Source organism: Sphaerodactylus townsendi, linkage group LG12 (genome assembly GCF_021028975.2).
Source record: "Sphaerodactylus townsendi isolate TG3544 linkage group LG12, MPM_Stown_v2.3, whole genome shotgun sequence".
NCBI classification, from domain to species: domain Eukaryota; kingdom Metazoa; phylum Chordata; class Lepidosauria; order Squamata; family Sphaerodactylidae; genus Sphaerodactylus; species Sphaerodactylus townsendi.
Genome location: NC_059436.1, coordinates 34,265,094 through 34,288,601, shown reverse-complemented (window position 1 = coordinate 34,288,601; position 23,508 = coordinate 34,265,094). Strand labels below are relative to the sequence as shown.

Below are 23,508 nucleotides of genomic sequence, written 5' to 3'. Positions count from 1 at the left end.
CCAACATCTCTATAGCCTTGACAACAGCTGGAGGAGTAATGGCGACCGCCGAAAGAACCGTCAGCGTTTGAAGGACCGTCGCTGGCCACCATGTACTCGGCTTCGTTGCCGCCGCCGCCGCCCAGGCGGGACTTCATCTCGGTAACGCTCAGCCCTGGCGGTGGAGGGCTTCAGGCGGCGGCGGGAGGAGGCGGCGGCTACAACAACAGCAAGGCCTGGCGGAGACGGTCTTGTTTACGGGTGAGGAGGGGAGCCATAGAGTCGCGGGTGGTGGAGCAGCTCAGCAGCGCCCCTTGCGGCAGGGGCAAGGCGGCACATGGGTAGACCCCTCCACTGCGTCTTTTGTAGGCGGGGGTGGGAAGTTCATGACTGTCTTTTTGGGGCTAGCCCGTGAGCGTGCTGGGCAGGTTGTTGGGGAAAGGTTTTACAGTGGTCGTTCTACTTATTGCTTTTTACAGCAGGAGAGTCTGAGCTTTTAACAGCTGCAGGGTAGGAATCCACCAGGTACAGTCCTTTACTCCCATTGCAGCAAAAGCTCCACCTGTTTGATTTCTTCGTATGCTCGAGTTGTTCTGGAGCTCAGCCTAACTCTTTAACTGTTGGAGACATGGCAAGAACCCCAAGTGCAGCTGCTTCTCTTCTCCTACCCCTGGTTATAGGAAAAGCAACATCTGTCAGCCTTTTCAGGTGGTTTAATTTTTTTATGGTGGTTGTATGATGGGGTGGTGGACATACCATACTTGCAAACCATACTTGGAACCATTAGGAATGTAGGAAGCAGAAGAACCAGTAAAACCGAATTGCTCTGGACTTCACATTCCTCCTCCTCTACTAAAAATTGCCGGCAAGACTTCCTATGTATTTTAAAGCTGCAAGGCTGGAAACTCAAGGACAGGATGCTGGTTGCTGGAAAAGCTGCATTTGTTGGATTTTTGTCCTGTCATGCTACTGTTAAATGCATGCATGTAAACTTTCCCAGGATAGTGTTGCTGGGCAGAGCAAATGGGAGAACCAGTAATACCACCGGTGGCCCTATGTTAGAGCCCTAGAATCTGTTTTTACTCTTACGTGATAATAACAGAGCTGGTAACTGAAAGCCAATTGTTGCAGAATTTCTGGAGCCCTTTAGTGTCCTGTTTCCATAGTGGCCAACCAGAACGCAAACAGCCTTCCTTTGTTGCTTTCCCCACAACCCCCAATCCAGCAATGTGGCATTCTTGAACATGGAGGAACATCAGAACAAAAACAAGGCCGACATCTGGGTTGAAACCCCCGTGGCTCCTATCCATGCTGTCACCCTTTGAGAAAGGTCTGTGGAGTAAAGAATTGGCAGGGTTTTTTTTTTCCCTTTTGACAGCTGTCACCAAGCCCCACTCAAAATGGGAGCGTGGTGAAGTAAAACAGCAGTGTATTGTCGAAGGCTATGTGCCATAGAGAGAAACACATCTTCCTGTGACATGCCTCTAAAGTTGCTAGTCATAGATTTGGGCAAAATGTTAGGCTACTAGACTATGGCCACACCGCCTGGAAAACACTTCAGCATCCAGTAAGATCCAGTGTTGCTACTGATATAGTGTGTCAGGCCATGTAGAAGAAAAAGGTGATGTTTTTATAGAGAAGTTGAGCTGTGGGAGACAGAGGCAAGAGTGGAAATGTGATAAAATCAGGATGGGATCAAAGGCTTGTGGAGAGAATTATGTTACTCTCCTCAATTCCCATTCATTGTTCCCTATCTGTAGTTGCTTATGCTTATTCCCCTTTAATGTTGCCTAGCAATTCTTCACTGCTACCAGACTTCCAGCTGTAAGCTGCTTGGGCAGGGATTTTTATTTATTTGCTTATGGGGTCTTGTGGGAAATGAATGTTACTTTTTGCCGTCTACTCAGTCTATTTGGAACCACAGCTATGTTCCCTTTGCTGCAGAAAGGGATCTGTATCTTGGGAACAGGGTAGAAGAATACCTTTGACAAAGAGACCTGGGTTAATTAAAATCACTTTTCCGTAGCTCTTTTCAATTTCTCCTCTGTTGGTGCAGCTCTCCTGCTTTGGATTCTGTAAAGTGCCAGGTCCATTAATGGCATGGCATGAATAATAACTCAGGAGGTGCTTTCTCTCTACTGCCTCTCAGAGAGAGGAAAAGAAGGAGTTGAAACAGGGCCGCAATGAATGCTATTTGAAGAAACTTGCAGAGAGGCTTGGAGGCCGGCTATGTTGATTCTACTCCATATCATGGGCTGCAAACCTCATCTAATCTATAGCATTGTTTCACTCTCAGAAATGGAAGCAGCTGTCCCGTCTCCAACGGAACGTGATCCTCTTCATATTTGCTTTCTTAGTTGTCTGTGGAGTCATCACTTATGCAAACATGGCTGAGCCCTGGAAAAGTAAGTATTCTGCCTTGGGCGTGCCAACACATCCAAGTGCCAAATAAGACTATGCTAAATAGGGCTGTGAATAATCCAGGGATGGGGGCTGTGACCTAGGGGTCAAGCACATGTTTTATTTTCAGTCCCCAACATCTTTGGTAACAGCTACAGCAAAGGAGTAATTGTCCGCCCAAGGTTCTGGGGAGCTTATGCTGGTTGCAGTAAACATTACTGAGCAAGGTGACCTGATGCTGTCACATGGCATAGATTTAGCATTTGAAAAAAAGCTGTAGTTTTGTGAGAGGGTATGTGCTTTGCATGCAGGAAGCCCATTACATAGAGGACACTCCTCTGGAATGCTGTTTGTCAAGCAATTGAGTACAATCCAGATTCCAAACAGTCTATTGTAAATCTTAAACAAGCACAACAATCGCTGTATTATTCAGTAAGGCAGCTTAAGCCCAGGCTACATATTTCTGCTTCCTATTTCCTGTCCTACAGTGCTGCATATCCCAGCAGGTTCTGGTTTATAGCCATGCTTGTATCTAAGAACATCACAAATGAATACCCTTGAAGTATCTGTCAAGGGTGTGTTAGGATGTGGAGCTTTATGCAGGTGACTGGACCCACAGCCAAAGGGGTCTTTTTGTGGGTACACAGTTTTCAAGAGACTCCCCACTCTGAGGTTGGGGGGGGGCACCCTGGCAGGGTCCTTTTGTTCCTCCCACCAACATGCCCCATGGCTTCTGGCAGTGCAGCAGAGACAGGGGGAGGCTGAGGGTGTGTGCACTGCCAGTTCCTTACCAGGCGCTGAGGAATGGGACTGACCAGCACGCAGGGGGACCTGCATACCAAATGCTTGACTGCCCCTGATCAGAGTTTCCTGGGCCAGCACAAAGCCTAGCAGGCTGATTATTTTGGTACTGATGTGACAGGGAATTTAGATGGTATTAGACTCAGTCCGAAGCTCCTTGGGAATGATGAATGTTGACTTTTCTTGCTTTGCATTGTTTGCTGTGAGAGTGATGCATATTTCTGGTCCTTTTGCTCTCACTTACATCTTGGGTCCCTTTAACATCAATGGAACCCACCGTCCCCGTCCCCGTCCCCCCCTTGGGAGGGTTTTTAATGAGGATTTTAATGTCGGACACCAATAATTTTGTATTGAACGCTGTATTTTCATGGGTCTTTGTGTTTTATGATTAATGGAGCCTATATTATTTATTTATATTTTGTATTTTGTTTATGTGCTCCATCTGTTTTGTTCTTGTATTCTATGTTGTGCACCGGCCAGAGCCCTCCAGGGGAGAGGCGGTATATAAAACCAATAATAAATAAATAAATATGTTCGGCTTGGCAGCACACACCAGTTTGATTTCCTGTGGGCTTTTAATGTTTGCTTTTCTGGAAGCCTTTGGGGGCTCCAGAGTCTTAACTGCTGGTTTTGTGATGTTGTGTTGGTGGCGTTCACAGCAGTTAATTCCTCCACACAGGTCTGACCAGCAGTTCCCCGGGAGAGCAGAAGATGGATTTGGAGATCCCAGGTTTGAACCCAGCAAATCAGGCAGTTCTTCCAATCCCCAAGCAAGCTGATCCTGATCTCAGGGATTACCCAGATATTTCACTTCAAGTAATTTTTAAACACTTTTTCCTTATGTGTCCATGACTGGGGATATCAGTCTCATACAGGGCGTACTTCGTTACTGTAACCTTGTTAGTGCTAAATGTGTGGTTTTTAAACTTTTCAGTTACAGGGAACTTTTCCCACATAGACTAGACTGCCCAAGAACCTTTGCCTATTGTAGAAGATCTGGGGGCAAATTACCAGGTGCATTCTCAGTTTGCCATGTGCACTGTCCAGGCCTTCTGGCTTTACTGTTGCTTTATGTCAGGGATCTTCAAACTATGGCCCTCCAGATGTTCATGGACTACAGTTCCCATCATTCCTGCCACTTGGCCATGCTGGCAGAGGCTCATGGGAACTGTAGTCAATGAACCTCTGGAGGGCCATAGTTTGAAGACCCCTGCTATGTGAATGGAGAATGCAATCTGCCCTTGCAGTTTTCTCCTACACCTGCACGTTGCAAGGGTAACTTTGGTAGTAGTGAGCTGACGGTCTTTCAGGTAAGAACATCCAGCATTATCTATCTGGTCATTGAGGATCATAAGCTGTGGGGAAAGTGCAGAAAAGGAGAACCCAGATACCCAAGGGGCTGAAGCACCTTCCATACAAGAGAATGCTATGGAGTTGGGGGATTTTCACCTTAGAAGATGGATAGATGTTATTTTTAACCTCCCTCCCAGAATACTAGAACCTGAGGTCACCTGGCAGAATTGATGGGTAGTAGAGTTGGAATGTATTAGTGGAAGTACTCATTCACACAAAGCATAGTTAATTCTTGGAACTCACTATCCCAGGGTATGGCAATGGCTATTGAGTTAGACGATTTTAAAGGAGGTTCAACAGGTTTTATGAATGAAAGGCCTGTATAGTTAAATAGAACCTTCATATTCAGAGGCATTGTACCTCTGTATACTAGTAACTGGGAGGCAGCAGCAGGAAGGCTGTGGCATTCTTCTGCTCGCAGCCTTCTGAGAAGCATGTAGCAGCTGGATGAGATGGAACTCTAGACCTGACTGAGCAAGGTTTTAGTTCTGAAGAAACCCACAATTAACTCCTGTGGACCTGTGGGTTGCCTGGAAAACAGCTTGAGCAATTGTTACGATGGAGTAATGGCAGACCTGTGATCAGGGCAGTTTGTCCACAACCGTACCAAGAGAGAACCTCTGTCTTAAGAAAGATGCTGGGAACTGCAGCAGATGCTTTATCTTCTGTTATTCTGTTATTGGGAGATTAGCCTGCAACTCCATACCAGCATCTGCAGGTTTAGAAAAAAACTGGGCCCTATTTTCATGTCTGTGTGGGCGTTTTCCATTACAGGCTCTGTGGATGGTGAGCCTGTCCTTCAAGTGCCCTGCCCTTATGCATTGCTCAATGCCGGCAGAGTATGTTGCTGCAAAGTTGGCTTGAAGTGGCTGAAGACCTGAGTCTTTATCGCCCCTGAGGTCAAACTGAATTGTATATTCCTTGGAGTGGGGACCCTATTGCTTCCGGCATTTGGCCAGCCAGGGTAACATCGATATCGCGCTATATAGTAAACATCTGGTCTCCCGTGGGCACAAGAAAGGGGGAGGGGTGGGAGTTTGAAGCCGTCTGTCATTATATATGGTTCTTTTAATTATGGGTAGTAATTGTCTTAATTGATTTTAATGTTATGAATGATGTTGGACACCGCCCTGAGCCCTTCAGGGGAGGGCGGTATATTAATTCAAATTAATAATAATAATAATAATAATAATTATTATTATTATTATTATTATTATTATTATTATTATTATTATTATTATTATTTAAAGAGCTATGTTCATTTATTACTCTCTGAGATTCACAGTTGCTGTGGAAACTACCAATGTTATCCCATGAGTTAGACCATGGGTCTGCAACCTGCGGCTCTCCAGATATTCATGGACTACAATTCCCATCAGCCCCTGCCACCATGGCCAATTGGGAATTGTAGTCCATGACTACATGACTAATGGGAATTGTAGTCCATGAACATCTGGAGAGCCGCAGGTTGCAGACCCCTGAGTTAGACTAACAGATCTGCATGTTCTTCTGCATCCTTAGTCTCCTCTAAGAGATGTAATTGGGAGCTAGTAACAAGCAGCTCTGGTTGAGTCTTATGTGGCAACAATAAGCTATTCAACTGTTACATACCAAGTATCAGCTTAACCCAGCCTTCCTGGTGAATGCACAAGGCTCACTAGGCTTCATGGCCATGCACACACCAGATGTGTGTGGCAGCTGTAACAGCTCAAGAGAAAAGAAGCCAACTTCATGCAACCAAATAAGTGTCTGTTTGCAAGCCTGGTTTATTTTGACATGTGTGGGGGAGTAATCATAATTTTCCTTTGCATCCATTCTCCAGAAGCCCCCAAAGGAACCCCCAGTCCGACGACGTGCTCCTAACCCGCAACTCAGACCACCTCCAAGAAATACGAAGGTGAAGCTGCAAGGGAGTGTGACCAAGGCAGGGGAAGAGCCTCACCAGGCTGTTCAAGAACACAAAACTGAAAAGTCTGTTATTAGGTAGGTGGGATGAAGTGTTGCAGATACCAAAGAACAAGGGGGGGGTGGGGTTTCCTCACCTTTTCGCTGGAAGAACTGCTCTAGGAAGCTCTTTATTGCTACTGCCAGTATACACGGCATCTGTGCAGCTTTACATATAATCTAAGTTGGGGATGGGGAGAGATGGCAGAGGTGGAAGAAGGAATGGAGAGGAAATGAATAAGGGATTAATTCCTCCACAGAATTAAGAACACCTGGGCTTTGTTTCCATTGGGGGTTAAGCCAAAGGCTTTGTGGGAAATTCTGAGGTTTAAACGAAAGCTGAGAGGTGGTACCACATTGGAATTCTGGGAGCTACAAGTGTGAGGGGCAGCAAAGAAGACCAGGTGGCCTGCGGGCAACTCTGTGGCCCAGGAGCAGGTGGAGGAAAAGGAGGCTGGAGGAACAATCCCCTAGTAAGCAGCATTTGAAGCAAGAGAATGCTCTTGGCACGTGATTCTAATTTTAATTGTTAGCCATCCATCTTTGCGACATTGCCGTGGCATCAGGATTTACCATGCGTTGTAGCAAACCGCTGTGATCAGTATTCCTGGCATCGTTCTCCTTTGCAGCTGGCGAGGAGTTGTGATTGAACCTGACCAGATCACAGAGTCTCCTTCCAACAAAATAAAGGAATTGGACAAACCCTTGCCTGGGGAGTCTGAAGACCAAAAAGAGCCAGGTAATAGGGTCAAGACAGAACCTCACTGGCCCCTGTCCCACCAGCTCTGGTGGGGTTGGATCCGGTTCTTTCCTGCTAGCCAGTTGCTGCCTCTTTCCCTGGATGCGTGTCTGAAATGTGTTTAATCCAGAGACGGTCAGGTATACAATTTGTACCTTCTTCTGACTGCATTTTCTCATACAAAAGTGTGCTGTGGCTGTTCTCCCTAAATTCAGGGGGAGGTGAAATCAGGAGCGACCCTCGATTGATTTAATTATTTATTTAAATATTTACTTCCTGCCTTTCCTTGTGGCTCAAGGCTTACATGCCTCATTACAACTCACAAATAATAGATTGCAACCCTAGATTAAGCAGGGTCCAGCTGATGTAGTGCATCCTAGGGTGACTGGGGTCAGTGCTATCAGTCACAGACCAGGAAAGGGATTTGGGCGTCTTAGTTGATAGTTCCATGGGAATGTCAACTCAATGCATGGCAGCTGTGAAAAAGGCAAACTCTATGCTGGGGATAATTAGGAAAGGAGTTGATAATAAAACTGCAAGGATTGTCATTGCCCTTATATAAAGCAGTGGTGCGACCACACTTGGAGTACTGTGTTCAGTTCTGGTCGCCACATCTCAAAAAGGATATCGAAGAGATAGAAAAAGTGCAGAGAAGGGCAACGAGGGAGGATGATTGAGGGACTGGAGCACCTTCCTTATGATGAGAGGCTGCAGGGTTTGGGACTCTTTAGTTTGGAGAGGAGACGTCTGAGGGGGGATATGATTGAAGTCTATAAAATTATGCATGGGGTAGAAAATGTTGACAGAGAGAAATTTTTCTCTCTTTCTCACAATACTAGTAGAACCAGGAGGCATTCATTGAAAATGCTGGGGGGGGAAGAATTCATTAGGATTCTTCAATAAAAGGAAACACTTCTTCACGCATAGCGTGTGATTGGTGTTTGGAATAATATTCTGGCCACAGGAGGTGGTGATGCAACCACTAACCTGGATATTAGCTTTAAAAAGGGCTTGGACAGATTTATGGAGAGAGAAGTCGATCCTATGGCTACCAATCTTGATCCTCCTTGATCTGAGATTGCAAATGCCTTAGCAGACCAGGTGATCAGGAGCAGCAGCAGCAGAAGGCCATTGCTTTCACATCCTGCATGTAAGCTCCCAAAGGCATCTGGTGGGCCACTGCGAGTAGCAGAATGCTGGACTAGATGGACTCTGGTCTGATCCAGCAGGCTAGTTGTTATGTTCTTATGACTGTTTTCTGCTTTTAGTGCCTTTGAATGAGCGCCAGATGGCTGTGATAGAGGCCTTCCACCATGCCTGGAAAGGCTACAAGGAATTTGCCTGGGGCCATGACGAGCTTAAGCCCATCTCCAAGTTATTCAGCGAATGGTTCGGCCTTGGCCTGACTCTCATCGATGCACTGGACACCATGTGGATTTTGGGTCTAAAGGAAGGTCAGTTCTTTTTTTGTTTTGTTTTGTTCTGACTTTTTGCTCTGCCTGATTCTTATAATCTTTATTACTTTGCCAGCAATTCCTGTGGGTGCAGAGGACATCTTTCTACCAGATATGGGGCAGTGTCCTGAACATTATTGTGCTTTTTGTGGTTTTTTCGAAACATAGCCAAATACATATGCGTATGTAGGATAGTCACAGTTCAGTCAGAATGTGTGCCTCCTTCAACTAGCCACAAGCTGCCCCTTTAGCCCTTCGTATGCATGAAAGACATGTGACCATGGATAGCTTATTTCCTAAAAGTCAAACCATAGAATCATAGAGTTGGAGGAGACCCCAAGGGTCACCAAGTCCAACCCCCTGCAATGCAGGAACACACAATCAAAGCACTCCTGACAGATGGCCATCCAGCCTCTGTTTAAAAACCTCCAAAGAAGGAGACTCCTCCACACTCCTTGGTAGTGCATTCCACTGTCAAACAGCCCTTACTGTCAAGAAGTTTTTCCTGCTGTTTATGTGGCATCTCTTTTCCTTCACCTTGAACCCACTACTCCTGGTCCCAGCCTCTGGAGCAGCAGAAATCAAGCTTGCTTTCTCACCAAATGGCCCAGGGCTGAGCTGTGCTTGGCAACTTGAGAGAGACTCTTTGCACTTTTATCACAACCCCTAGCCATGAGCCTTGGATTTAGTGACTGCTTCCAGAACATCTCTTAGATAAGGGTCTATCCGTAGTTGACAAACATGTAAGTAATGCAGATGTGTAACAGGACAGACGAAACTCAAATCAGCAGCAATAAACAGGTTAACTGCCACTTTTTTGTATCTTAAGAGATTGTAACGCCAACTGAAAACGTCAGTTGACTGATCTTGCTTTTCCCCAAATATCTGAGAGAACAAATATCTTCAGCTCATGTCTGAAACTTAGAGGAGTGCCGCAGTGAGGCATTGAAGCAGAGAGGGAGGGTCTGTGGAAGAAGTCCTTCTCTCCTTTCCCTGAAAAGGCTCCTTCTCTTATGCCTGCCTGCCACATTTGAAAAGATGGTGGTCACGGATCAGCCCACTCGACGTACTGCACAAACAGTGCCCTGTCGATTAATTATAACAAATCCAAAGTGCTGATCTTTTCGAATTCAAAAAAACTCAGCACGTGGAAAATAAACGGTACATTGATTGAACAGGTCCATTCATACAGATATTTAGGAATCACCTTCCATCATTCCTTAACCTGGACCTCTCATATCCACCAGACTCTCAATACAAGTAAAATCAAAGTGTTGGCAATATCCAGATTTTTTCACACCAGAGGCGGTCAATTTTTTCCTGCCGCAATGGAAGTTTTTCAGTTAAAACTACTGCCACAATTACTTTCACCAGACTCCAATCGGGGAGCAAAAACCGCTGAGAAATTAGAGAGTGTCCAATCTTTGTTTCTTCGTCGTTTATTGGGTCTTCCAAACTCAGTCACGTATCAAGTTCTTTGTTTAGAAACCGGAGCCAAGACAATTTTTTCCCGGGTTTGGCTCTCTTTGTTTAAATACTGGCTTCGCCTTCATTATAGAGCCCTCCCGGGCAGTCTCACAAATTTTCTTAAGTTGCGACCACTTCCACTGCACCTGGCACACCAAATTATCAAGCAAATAAACAACATAGGTGTATCTTTTGACCAACTCCTACTGATGGATCGAAAGACAGGCTTTGAGTTTTGAAACAACGTGCACTCTTGACATTGAAGGGCAGCTTCACAGCTGGAGCCTGCAGAACTTGTTCTCCCACATTTTATGGCATTTCACCACCATTGCTGGGCTTTATGGCTAAATATATGAGTAATTTAATCAATCCACATCTCCGCAGATATTTTATGCTTGCTCGGCTAAATGTGTTACCGACTCAAACAAGAGGCAGATATCATGGCATCCCACAGGAGAACAGGACTTGTTCCTGTGCAGCGGGCCTACCCGAAACAACTGAACACGTGCTCCTTCATTGCAAAGATTTGGCAGTTTATCGGTTGCTTTTTCTCGAGGCCATCTTGAAGAAATTTTCAGTGAGATCAGACAAGGAAATAGTTTCACACCTGCTTAGTGACCATCATCCCCACACTACTGAATCAGTTGCCAGGTTTTTAACAAAGGCACTTGGATCAAGAGTGAAACCTTTGTGTAAATTTTAGTCAATTGGTTTTAACATAATCTGTATTTTACCACTCTTTATATGCCATTAAAGGTTTTGTATTTGTATTTGGATCAGCCCACTCCCCACCAAATGATCCTGATCAGTTTGTATATGAGAGATCGCTGTTGTCCAAAGACTGCTTTGGGTGTGCATCTAAATATGAGCAGGGAAGAAGCAACCATTGTGGGCTCATCTCTGGTAATTGTACCCCTTTCTTTTACTCGGTAGGGGGAGGGGAATGCTCATTCTCAGAGACGAGCAGCTGTTTCCTTGGTGGCAGACATTTTTGTGAGTTCTGACACTATTCCTGCTGTACAGCAGTGGCGTAGTGGTTAAGAGCATGTGTACTCTCATCTGGAGGAACCGGGTTTGATTCCCAGCTCTGCCACTTGAGCTGTGGAGGTTTATCTGGGGAATTCAGATTAGCCTGTTCACCCCACCTGGGTGACCTTGGGCTAGTCACAGTTCTTCTGAGCTCTTTTAGCCCCACCTACCTCACAAGGTGTTTGTTGTGAGGGGGGAAGGGAAAGGAGTTTGTAAGCCCCTTCGAGTCTCCTATAGGAGAGAAAGGGGGAATATAAATCCAACTCTTCTTCTATTCCGCCTCTGTGAGGTTTCTGTTCTCCCAGAGCATATCAGAAAGCATATCAGATCCTCTGAAGATGCCAGCCACAGTTGCAGGCGAAACGTCAGGAGAGAATTCTACTAGAACACAGCCATGCAGTCCGGAAACCACACGACACCCATCTCAGAAAGCCTTTGGATGTTTCTGATGACCAACTTTGGGTTCCTCCCTGTTACAGAATTCGCAGAAGCAAGGAAGTGGGTTGCAACAGAGTTAAACTTCGACAAGAACGTGGATGTCAACCTATTTGAGAGCGCCATCCGGATCCTGGGAGGTCTGCTCAGCACCTACCACCTGTCGGGGGACACCCTCTTTCTAGAAAAGGCCGTAAGCAACTTTTTATCTTGCCGTACAAAGTGAACCTTGCTCCCTGGTCTATGTGTTCGCTTCCCATATCTCTGGAATGATCTGAAAGGCTCTCGACACTCTCAGAGTTTCAGTCCCTACGGTGCGTGTCCCTGTGTGTGTAAAATTGGGGGACGCAAGAAGCAAACTTGCTTCAAGCCTGCAGTGTAAGTTTGCCGTGTAAATACACCTTCTTCCCCTTAGAAGTAGTTCTGCAGATTTGAATAACAAGTTATGCTTTTGAGATGAGTGGCAAGGAGGACATTTGCAAGGGATGTTCCATCTCTAACTAGCTCACTAATGTCTGTTTTAACTGCTAGGTGGGTAATGAACACTAGTCTAGTTTACGAAAGTGTTGTACTGTTCTTTTCGTTGCCCCTCTGAGATTTTGAATGGTGGTCATTTTACTAGTGGCTGATCTTAGTCGCTTTAGAAGTGTTTTTTTTTTTTTTAATAGCAAGGCAACACTTAAGCATTATGTAGGGGTTTAAGTAATGCCTTTGAATACTGAGGACTTGTGTTTCTTGAATGGCAATCCCTTCCTCCTCCTACATGCCATCCACTGTTACAAGGCATGCAGACAAAATGGCAAAAGACCTCGCTGGCACACACAATCCTGCCCAAGCAGCTCTTTTGATCCCCTGAGGTGTCGCTTGTCGCTGGCCTAATAACAGCAAACCCCATCTTCAGTACTGGGCAGCAGAGAGTGGCTTTCAGACTGTATCGCCGGGGTATTTTGCAAGCTACTCAGGGGTTCCTCGAACCCTTTGTGGCCTGGGATCCATTCATATAAAGGACTGCCTCCTTCCATAGGTCCCAGTGCGCCAACTATAATCCTTAGACTGTTTCCCACCAAAACTAGCCCACCTAACATCAACAGAGGCTGTGCTTTTCCTAATGTAGCTCCCACTTTGTGGATCAGAAGGAGGTGAAGGGGTGCCGACGTCGGAAATGTTCAGGAGTTGCTGCAAGACAATCTGATTTTTTCTGAGGCTTTTAAAGGAGTATAAACAGCAGACATCTGGGGGCAAGAACTATATTTTGTTGATTCTAAATTGTGATGTTTTTCAATATCTCTAAACTGCCGCCAGCTCAGATGAAAGTGGATATAAGTATTTTAAGAAATAAAATAACATAAAGATCAGTCACACTGGACAAATTTCCCTGAAAGAGAGCCTGCTCCAACCATGATCAGCATTCTTCTGTGATAGGTAGGGTGCATGGGTTCACTCGTTTAGAGCATCGGTGACTTCCACCAATCAGCTGGGCATATGACCTGGAGCTGTACCCAGATCCTTTGGGGATGGGCTTCATCAGCACATGTAAAAACAAGACGCTCCCATACCCCAAATCAGATGTTTGGGCCTTCTTGGTCAGTATCATCTCTCCTGACTGGCAGTAGCAGTCCAGGATCTTGACCAAAGCTCTATTTTATCCCAGATATTGGAGATTTTAACTGGTGTTGCCAGAGATTGAACCAGGGGTACATATCATGCCCTCTACCACTGAGCTTTGGCTTGTCAGAAGCTGCTTCTATGCAGCTCCTTGTTCCTGCAGACTGATGGTCTGCCTCTATTCTGACTCACCAAAGATCTCAGGAGATCTTTTGAAGTCATCCACTGCCACTCCCTGAATCTTCTTTCTTGCTCTGCTTGGGTCCTAGTGCCCTCCATCCTTCTGATTAGGTATTTCTGAAGAAGGGGCAGAGGTACCTTCCAACCCCAAACGGTGTCCAAGCAAGCAGAGGTGTGGCTGAACTTATGTACTTGGGAGATGAGTGCAGCTGAGGGGTGTTCCTCTGTGTCTCTTAGCTGCCTGGCTAGCATTGGTTGGAAGAGAGGAGGCTGAGGCGTATGTGCAGGAGCATGGAGTGAAATGACAAAATGGAATAACTTGGGATGGTGGGGGAAGGGTCGGCCAACTGCCACCATTCTTTGTCTGTGCTGCATCACCAGTGAGGCTTCTTTCTCAGCACGTTTCATCCATTGTCTCTCCCCTCCTTGGTTCATCATGGGGCAGGACTTTCCCTCAAGAATGGTCCCCCTCTTCAGCTTACCTTCAAAATAATTGTGAAACCTAAGTTCACTAGGTAAAGCTTTCCAGTTAGGAGATCTTCACCTGTTGTATTTCATCCTCTTACAACTTGGTCTTTGGAGTGGGGGAGGGCTGGAGGGGGTTTGGGAAATTTGGCACGGGGCCTGACTTGGTCTTTGGGGCGGGGTCTAAATAGGGAATATTTTGTACTGCGGAAGCACGCTACTTCCACCTAACAGCTACCAACCACAGTTAAACCTTTTTGTGAGACAGAGTGTAGCTCAGTACAGTTTGCTGTGACTGCCAGCGGCTTTCCAGGGACTCGGGCAGGGACAGTCTTTCTCATTCCCTGCTGCCTGAAATTCCTTTTGTTGGAGATTGGTCCTCACCACACAGAAACCTCAGCCCCTGAACCTGCAGCAAACAAGTTCATATAGAATGGGTTGAAAACTCTCAGTCTGGAGTGTCCAAATTTACAAGGGGAACATAACATGGATGGGGCAGTGACAGCCAGATAGACATTGCAAGCCCATTAACAGGGTCTTTCTGATGCAGTCTGTTTGCTTAATCTTTCCTTCTTGTACAGTGTCTAAACAAGACAACCGTAATCGTGTTTCCTCCTCTCCCCCTCGACTTTCCGTGTTCTCGCTATTCAGAAAGATATTGGCAGCAGACTCATGCCAGCCTTCAACACCCCTTCCAAGATTCCATTTTCGGATGTAAACATTGGCCGGGGCACAGCCCACCCGCCGCGCTGGACATCTGATAGCACAGTGGCTGAAGTGACCAGCATCCAGCTGGAGTTCAGGGAGCTCTCACGGCTTACTGGGGAAGAGAAGTTCCAGGTACTGCTAAAGCCTCCCTTTTCTCCTTCCTTTTCTGACAATGCACAGGAGGGAACTGGAGTTCATCTAATCCAGGCCCCAACTTGAAATGTGGGATCTTCCCTCCATCAGTTGTCTAGATTTTCATGCATGTCATCCTGGAGACGAGGAACTTCCAGAGCCAATAGTTGAGCTGACTTGGGGGTTGAGATGTGCCCTTAAAACTGGAATAAATTTTCACTTGGGGAGAAATTTCTCTTATTCTCCCCCAACTAGTTTTTGTTTAATATTTTTAGTTACTGATGTGGTTCGGTTTAGGGGCTTTATCAAAGTGAGGTGTGAGGGTGGGAGGGAGGGAGAGAGGGCTGGACGGGCTGGGACTCTGGTCTGATCCAGCAGGGCTCTTCTTGCATTCTTGAAATTCGCCATTTGTTGAACTCTTCAGAATTTAATTTTAAAATACAGCCTGTTTCTGTGTTGAGCTTGAGAGATTTCTTGGGTTTCGTTTCGATAGAGTGCTGTTGATGGGGTGATGCAACACATTCACACCCTCCCTGGAAAGAACGACGGTCTGGTGCCCATGTTCATCAACACCAACAGTGGACAGTTTACCCACCTGGGGGTCTACACCCTCGGAGCCCGAGCAGACAGCTACTATGAGTACCTTCTGAAGCAGTGGATCCAGGGTGGGAAGAAGGAAAATGAGTAAGTCTGTCAGTCCCCCTCCCTGGTCATCTCCAGGATGGGTTCTGCTTTAAATGGATAACTCCCAGGCGTTTGCAACCAGGGGTTTGTGTTTTTGTGTGGAAGTGGGCTTTTGGATAACCTGGAGCAAGGTGGGAATGCAGCCACATCCTTTTATAAGAACACTCCCCAAGCCATGTATTTTATGCTTGAAAAGTCATCTGCTTCCACATACGATGGGTTAGTGTCAAACTCATGGCCCTCCAGATGTTATAGACTATGATGCTGGCAGGGGATGATGAGAACTGTAGTCCATAACATCTGGAGGACCGTGAGTTTGACACCTATGGGTTAAGGTTTAACTAATGATCCATACCACCAGATGATGGTGGTTGTTGTTGATGATGATGATGATGATGATGATGATGATGATGATGATGATGATTATTTTGTACTTGGAACAGAGTAGCAGTAAGGAAATGCCATAAATATTTTTTTCAATCCTGTAAAGTCAGCCAGTGATATGCTCCTGAGGTTGCTGGGTAGGGGTGAGGCCATTGGACTTGCCTGAGGCCATTGAGTGAGAAGGCTGGATTTGAAACAGGAAGCTTGGCTCTTTTGTTATTATTTTTTAGTTGAGTCTTGCCTAGCTGACATCATTCAGAACAGTAAAAGCTCCTCCCATAATTAGTATGTTTAACCGGCAGGCTTTTGGAAGATTACGTGAAGGGCATAGAAGGGGTGAAGATGCATCTCCTTCGGAAGTCCCAGCCCAAAAGACTGACTTTCGTAGGTGAACTCGCTCATGGCCGTTTCAGTGCTAAAATGGTAAGCTGCTGGGGGAGGAGGATGCTAAACCTGTGTTCCCAATTCTGTGCAGTGTGGGGGAGGGGCAAGTGTGCTGAATTAGTCACAGCAGCCGAAACAACAAAAGGTCGGATTCTGCGACTGTGTTCCCTAACAGAAGTGCTTTCCTCCGGCAGAATTTTCTTGCACCAGAAGAAGTAGCTGCTGCTAGGAAAATGGATTGTGGGACCCACCCAGAGTCTCAGGGCACTTTAAAGGCTAACAATTAATTATGGTGGAAGCTTTTGTGAGCCAGAGGCTACTTGGTCTGATGTAAGGTGCACTGTGCACAGTTTGACACATCAAAAAACAAAGAGAACTTTGTGGTCCCTTGAGATGGACTGGAAGATCCAGCATCCCAGAACAAATGCAGGTTGCATCACACTGCAGATGAAAACAATGCTGCCGTTTACAGCATGTGTTAGCTTGAAGGACGAGGTGGTATTTCTGAGCATGTACTTACAACTGAGCAACCAAAATGCATACCCTTAAGTGTCCAAATTTGGGAGAAGGAATTTCAGAAGTGGCCTGCCTTCCCCCCAACAAAGTATGAATTGTGTAGATTTTAGCTAAATTCAGCATGCTTGGAACATCCTTTGTTATTGTTGTAAAGCAGCAGTTTTCAGATTCCTTGGCAGTTTATTATGGGTTCATTGATGAGAAAATTGATGATCTCAGTCAGGATCGTTTGCCCATTCGTCCTGCTCTTGGGAGTGTTGAGATGTTCCAGTCTCAGAGCTCACTCTCAGTTTATGCAATGAGCCTTAGTTAGCTGGTTAGGTCATCACAATGATGGAGATTTTGCTGTAGAAACCACTGCAACGTGTGGGAGCTTGTGCTGAAAGAGTCTCCAAGAGGAAAAATGGAAAGCCCTGTGTGAGCAAGGTTGGATCTTCTCCCTTTGTGTGTCTCGGCCAGGACCACCTAGTTTGCTTCTTGCCTGGAGCCCTCGCTCTTGGAGCTCACAACGGGCTTCCCACGGATCATCTGGACCTGGCCATAGAGCTTGCGGAGACCTGCCATCAGATGTATGCCCAAGTGGAGACTGGCCTGAGCCCAGAGATTGTCCACTTCAACATGCATGCCCAGAAAGACCGAAAAGATGTCGAGATCAAGGTGAGCTGCTGGATGTTATCCGTGGTGGAGATATTGTGTGAATCTTTTGGGCCAATTCTCCATTGGATGCCACTCTTTTTAGGAACACAACATCACACCCACTGCAAGCGCTATTTCAACAAACTGCCTCCCCCATCCCTTTGGTTGTTTTGAAAAATCAAACTGCAGTGGAAAGTTCCACTGCTGAGTGACAGCATGTTGGGAGTCTGAACTTCAGACTCCAGCATCTCCTTTACAGGGATCCCTGGTAGCTGGGGGCAGTGAGATCTCCACTTGCAGCCTTGAAGTGCTGCTGCCAGCAAGTCTTTTGCTGGCAGACATAATAGGGTTAGATGTTGCAGTAATTCATTTCACCTTTACATATGTACAGTGGGGCAGCCGAAACTGATAACATAGCTTGCCCAAGGTCACTTGGTTGGTTGGGTACAGAGGTGAGATTGTCACCAATGGTCACATCTCAGTCTGCGATCTATTATGCTGTATTAGCATTCTCTCTTTTGTGTGTGTGTGTGTATGCAGGTGTGTGCCTTTAAAACAGTCCTTTAAAGCAGGAAAACACTGAAACTGAAACAAATGAAGCACTTCTCAGAGCCAGGTTTTCTAATCTTTTGGAGTGGAAATTATCAAAGAATGGTGGCTGGAGGGGACCTTAGTAGCCTCAGATTCCCCCTCCTGTTACAAAATCTCCTTGTTCCATTGGCCTGTCTGTATTGGGAAGTGTGGCAGAGTTCGAGGATACTTAATTTTTTTTCCCTTTTCTAGGCTGCAGACAGACATAATCTTCTACGCCCTGAAGCTGTGGAGAGTTTTTTCTACCTGTATAGATTCACGGGTGACAAGAAGTATCAGGACTGGGGCTGGGAGATCCTCCAGAGCTTCAATAAATACACACGGGTAAAACCAATGAATCATGACAGCTGACATGGGAAGCTTTAAGGCACTTGGGAGGGATGGGGGGGGGGGGACTCCTTGTTCTCAATCTGGCTGAAATGATAGACAGTGGAGATGGGGGATAGACTTGGAACTTATTCCACACAAGGTACAGGATCTGGAAGCACCCATAATGGAAGTCCAACTTGTTAAACTCACCATCGCAACCCTACTGCCTGCCTGTTGGGACTTGAGTGTTAATATATATATATCAACTGAGACCCAACCAGCTGCTTTACGGTCATTCTTTGGTAACTTGAACAGATAGGTGGGAGAATGCACTGGCAACAACAAATACAGAGAACTGTGGTCACCACTGGAATAATTATTTTCAGCGCAGTATGAAGAGTGCTGAAACCTGTGCTCTGCTGTCCTTTGTAGCCCCGTCCAGCCTTCCTCTAGACATGGGGAAAAAAATTGGAAATGCAGTTAGGGATAATGTGGCTAGGTCAGGAAGTGGCAAGGAGCCCCCCCCCCCCCAACTGCACCTGATGGGTCTAGATAAGTTGTATCTTTATGCCCATGCTTTATACCCATCTGTTCTCTTGCTATTCTTTCATCCAGGTTTCTACAGGTGGCTACGCTTCCATAAACAACGTCCAGAACCCTAGCAATCCAGAGCCAAGAGATAAGATGGAGAGCTTTTTCCTTGGTGAAACACTCAAGTACCTTTTCCTGCTCTTTTCGGATGACGTTGACTTGATAAATCTCGACAAATACGTCTTCAATACAGAGGCTCACCCCCTTCCTATCTGGCACCAACATAAATGAAATGTGGGCCGTCTGCCATTCCCAGTCTTGATCATATCCCAGCGTATTGGGGCCTGAAGGGAGGTGTACAGAATATTGTGGGTTCATATATCTTTGTTGGACAGCACATCGGAAAGAAAGCTCGGATTGCAGAAGGGAAGGTTTTGGCGTGGAATCCACACCCTCTCGTGTTATCTCACCTTTGTCGCTTGGCACTTGGACATGCAAGCCAGAGAGGGTGAGCAGTTTTATTGCAGCATTAAGTTCTGCTTGGTACACAAGACGCGACAGGAGAGTTTGGACTGGTGCTGACTGAGATCCAAGCTGTATAAACTGTGTTGGTATCAGAATTATCATCTTGACAAAAGGAGGCTCATCGAGGTACGCCGGGAAGTACCCCAGCTTACAGCATCATTCCACTGAATCAACTTATTACCTTGTCTGCAAGGCAGAGGCAATAAACGAGAAAGATGGGTCCTTTGTACCAGATTTGAAAAATGCAGGTTGTCAGTGCGATTGCTGATTCTCCAGTCTCATTCCAAGCCGAGGAGTTATGCCACGGTAACACCGGCAAAACGAAAAGCTTCTCTTTTGCGCTGCCAGTGGCAGCATCCTTAAATTTTTTTATGGAGCACTTTGAATAATAATCATGTGGCACTTGTACCTGTTGTGAATTGTGGAGACGTTTTAAGTGCAGCAGTTGCTGGTTTGGGTGGAATCTCATGTACAGGTTGGTAGGTATGTTGTGACAGGATTTTTTAAAACTTAATCTGCAGAAATGCAGGAGACAATGTGAACAGAGAATTTATGTTCTTAAAAGGTTATCTACTCTGAAGTTTATATCTATAATGTTTTTGGCTCAGGTATTTGGACTGAAAGCTGCTTCCTGAGGCTTACCTACTAGAAACCCTAATAATTTCCTTTTCCCCCCCAAGGCTGGAACCTACAGCTAACCCCAGTGGGATTGCTGGACATTCCTTTGTATTGTGTGGGCTCGGCTGATGCTTTGCTATAATTGGGAGTTATCACTAGAGAGCTTGGAGGAAGAGATTGTTGATCATCTTATTCTCTTGGTGGGCAGTTAAGTCTGAAGAGACGTTTTTGCTAGATAGGACTGGATGGCAGCTATAGCTCTAGAGGTGGATAGCAACAGGTAGGGAATTGTGTCTTCTGTGCATGCTTGGTAGCCTTCCAAGTTGTGTCAGAAAGAGCGGCCTTTTTAGTGAAAGAAGGAAGAAATCTACTGAAAACGTCAAGACATTTGTATTAGTGACAAGTGGGTTTTGCACTCTCAGCTCTTAAGGAGAAAACTTAGTACAATATGCTTAATACATTTTTTGGTTTAATAACCTGAAGTTCTTGCCTGAAATTCACAGTGTAATCTCACCACCTACCTCAAAGGGTAATTCAGAACGGGAAGGAATTCCATGCAAGAGTTTGATTGTAGATAATTAAATTATTTTCCCTGAGGATACTCTTTGGCTTTGGGTCCATATCACATAACGTCATGTGTCGATTTCAGAATGCACAACTTGCACGTTTTGTTACTGTTTGCCAGCCCCCTTTCGTGGATTTCTGTTTTAGCCTTGCTTCCAGTTTGCCACTCCCACAGCACCAAAGGAGGAGTCAGATTTTGGGAAAGCGTGGCATGTGCAGGACAATCCTTTCTAGCTCAGGAGCTGACTAGTCATGCCTCGGTAGGATCGTCATTCCTTGTACATTTTGCAAAGGTTTGCTGTCAGTAGAGATTTTGTTGTGCCCGCTTTGCTTTTTTCAGTGTTGACCTGGCACATTTTATTGAATTACCAGTAGAAAGGTGTCCTCCTGTCCCACAGAGGAACAAGAGCTGTGCAAGAGAGTGGCTGCATCTAGTATGAGAGAGCATCCCACTGAATTGTGTCCCTGGTAGAGCCTTGTTTCTTGAACTGTGATGACAGCTTATAGCAATTGTCCTGCAAGTCATGTTGAAGATGGTGCACATATTGGCAAAAGACCTGTTCTTTTCCATATAAGGTGTGCAAAATAAAACGGTAGCCTTAAGAGTGCAATACAAAAAGCAAGAGGGACTTTGAAGTTCCATATGTACATAACAGAAGAGGGGTTGCAGGAGAGCAGTTCAGATTTTTTTGCCATGAAACCATTTGGGTGGTTGATGTTCTCTCCACCTTTGCTCTTCCCCACCACACAGTGTTGTCATAATCATACCGATCTACCTTGCAGGTCTGTTCAAAGGATGACTGACATATAGTATTGCAGATTCTTTGAGCATTCCAAATGCCCAGTGGTAGATTTTCAGTGGTAGAGTATGTGCTTTGTAAGCAGTAAGGTCCCAAGTCCAGTTCCTGAGATCTCTGGTTTTTCCAGATAGTGGGGAAAACACATTTTGTCTCTGACCCTGATGGAGTACTGCAAAGTCAGGGGAGACAATGTGAACTACACAGACTAATCCTAGATTAAATTGGGAGGCTGGGGCTCAGTTGTGTAGAGTAGCCGCTTTGCGCTTGGGTCTGAGGTTCAGGCTCCAGAGAGGCTTTCAGATAACAGATTTGGGAAAGGCCTTTCTCTGGCTGAGGCTTAGGAGTGCTGTTGCCAGTCAAGACAAGGCGGTACTGGGCTAGACTGACTGAGTATAAGGCAGCTTCATAGCAAGGCAATATATACTTTAAAAATTAATCTAATCTAATCTTACTATATAACTGAGCAGTATGTTCCTAATGATGAACCAGAAAGGGCGAGGGCTGCTGGGAAGTGTAGTCCTTGGCCATCTAGGAGGGCCCAGATTCCAGTTCCTCCTGGAGGGACAAGGAGTACACTGCCTAGCTGCCCTTGCTGTAGGAAGCCATACTCCCCTCCTCCTCCCCATCATGGTGTACTTCTCCCTACCAGGGCTAGGTCCCTGTGGTGAACTTTGAAGAATTTCCTGCCTGGGAACACCGGACTAACTCTATCAAGCTGCAGCCGATCCAGAAGAGCTGGTTTGTAAAGTTAGGGGAGCCGGGGGGAATCGATCTATAAGTAACCTTTTTTTCCCCATGAATAATTAGGCTAGGTTTTCATTATCTGTGGTAAATCACTGGGCCAAACAAAGAGGATAGGCAGGAGGGGTCGGCTTCCTCGGTGGGCACTGTCAAACCACCAATAGTTTTCTAGAGCCTATTGTGTTTGTTCATACTGTGGGCTTTACTGCTAGTTGAACCATAAAGCACCAACTAAATAGTTTCTGGTTTGGTGCCCAGCTGTGTACCCACTCCCTGCCCCCTCACGTAAGTGCACCCTGGAATTTAAAGCCATATTCTAAAGGTGAGCAGTTGCTGTGTTTGGAGGCAGACACGTAACTTTGCACCGGTGCCTTTAGTATATGAGGGGAGTGAAGGACAGGTAGGGAACAGAGCTATGTGAGGGCTCACCCGACTTCCAGATAGGAAGAAGCTAGAAAAAAATTACTGCTGACAAGAACCTCGCTAATGTGAAAACAGCATGTCTTTGAGGGAGGGTACCTTCCACTTTTGGAACAATATCCCAGTTTCTTGGGCTCTACCGGTGGCTAAAAGCAGAATAACCCAAGCTTGCATAATTTGTGCAAATGGCAGAATGTGTCTCCGGTCCAGAACCCAGATTCTTCTACCCACTCAAAGTGCAGACCGGCTTTGATGTGCTGTCCCGTTGCCACCTGGCTTGTCTGTGAGCTCCCCTTTCAGGAAAACCAAGTCTTTATTGGTTTTTGTATTGTCACTGTCTCACTTTGCATCACCAAATCTACAGCCGTTCCTTAGTGGGTCCTCAGGTCTTCTGTGGCTGCATATTGTCTGCTCTGGGCTATATGTGTGTGAGTATATGTAATTAAGACAGAAAATATATTATTGTCACACTGTTCATAAACATTGCTGATTCTTCCTCATGTGTCTTAGTGGGGAAACAGGAGCCTTTCCCACACTTCTCCTCTGTTTAGAGAACTATGTGAAATAGCATCCAGGAATAGTTTGACAACTTGCTGTAGATGACAGGAAACGAAGACCAGAATTTACTACCACCCAACCTCAGGTGTAGACGCTACGCATTGCGTCCTTGCTCCCGTGTAGTGAAAGGAGCCGTATGCCTGTCCTGAGACCATCTTGTCCCTTTGTCCTTATGCAAAAGAGGCATATTGCTGAAGCCTTGGTGGTGTGTTACCTGGTGCATCATATTTAAGTAGACAAGTCCATCCCTTTGTAAATGTGCAGGAGACTTAAGTGTACTTTGCCTTTTAAGGAGGCAGGGAAGCTATCTTTTAAAATAAATTCCCACTTGTGTTAGTCCAAAGGTAAACCACAGAATTCTATTTCACTTTAATAAACTCGTAATTTATTTTGAAAAGGTGTGTTTGTGGTGTGATTTACTATGTGTAGTAGGTTGTGCACAAGAGGGGTGCATCAGGGGCTGTCTCTCAACTTTGGAACTGTTTTTTCCACAGGCTTGTCAAAGCTAAACAGCCTGGGAGCAGATGGTCTTATTCCAGCAAGCTTTTGGAAATCC

The 23,508-nt window shown here is 45.8% G+C and overlaps 1 protein-coding gene across 1 annotated transcript; it reads left to right on the top strand.

The window, feature by feature from the left end:
• MAN1B1 (mannosidase alpha class 1B member 1) lies at positions 1 to 23,349 on the top strand. Its single transcript, XM_048512848.1, has 13 exons — positions 1 to 240; positions 2,276 to 2,384; positions 3,860 to 3,996; positions 6,356 to 6,516; positions 7,107 to 7,216; positions 8,485 to 8,670; positions 11,646 to 11,794; positions 14,503 to 14,691; positions 15,185 to 15,375; positions 16,062 to 16,182; positions 17,119 to 17,316; positions 18,079 to 18,210; positions 18,811 to 23,349. The coding sequence occupies exons 1-13, from the start codon at positions 91 to 93 to the stop codon at positions 19,015 to 19,017; spliced, it is 2,040 nt and encodes a 679-aa protein (XP_048368805.1). The 5' UTR covers positions 1 to 90; the 3' UTR covers positions 19,018 to 23,349.
• The last annotated feature ends 159 nt before the right edge of the window (positions 23,350 to 23,508 follow it).

Excerpts from the sequence above, each read along its gene's own strand:
- MAN1B1 (XM_048512848.1), top strand. The coding sequence starts at position 91 with ATGTACTCGGCTTCGTTGCCGCCGCCGCCGCCCAGGCGGGACTTCATC. Across the intron at positions 3,997-6,355 it reads ACCCAGATATTTCACTTCAA|AAGCCCCCAAAGGAACCCCC; the intron begins GTAATTTTTAAA and ends TCCATTCTCCAG. Across the intron at positions 16,183-17,118 it reads GCCGTTTCAGTGCTAAAATG|GACCACCTAGTTTGCTTCTT; the intron begins GTAAGCTGCTGG and ends TGTCTCGGCCAG.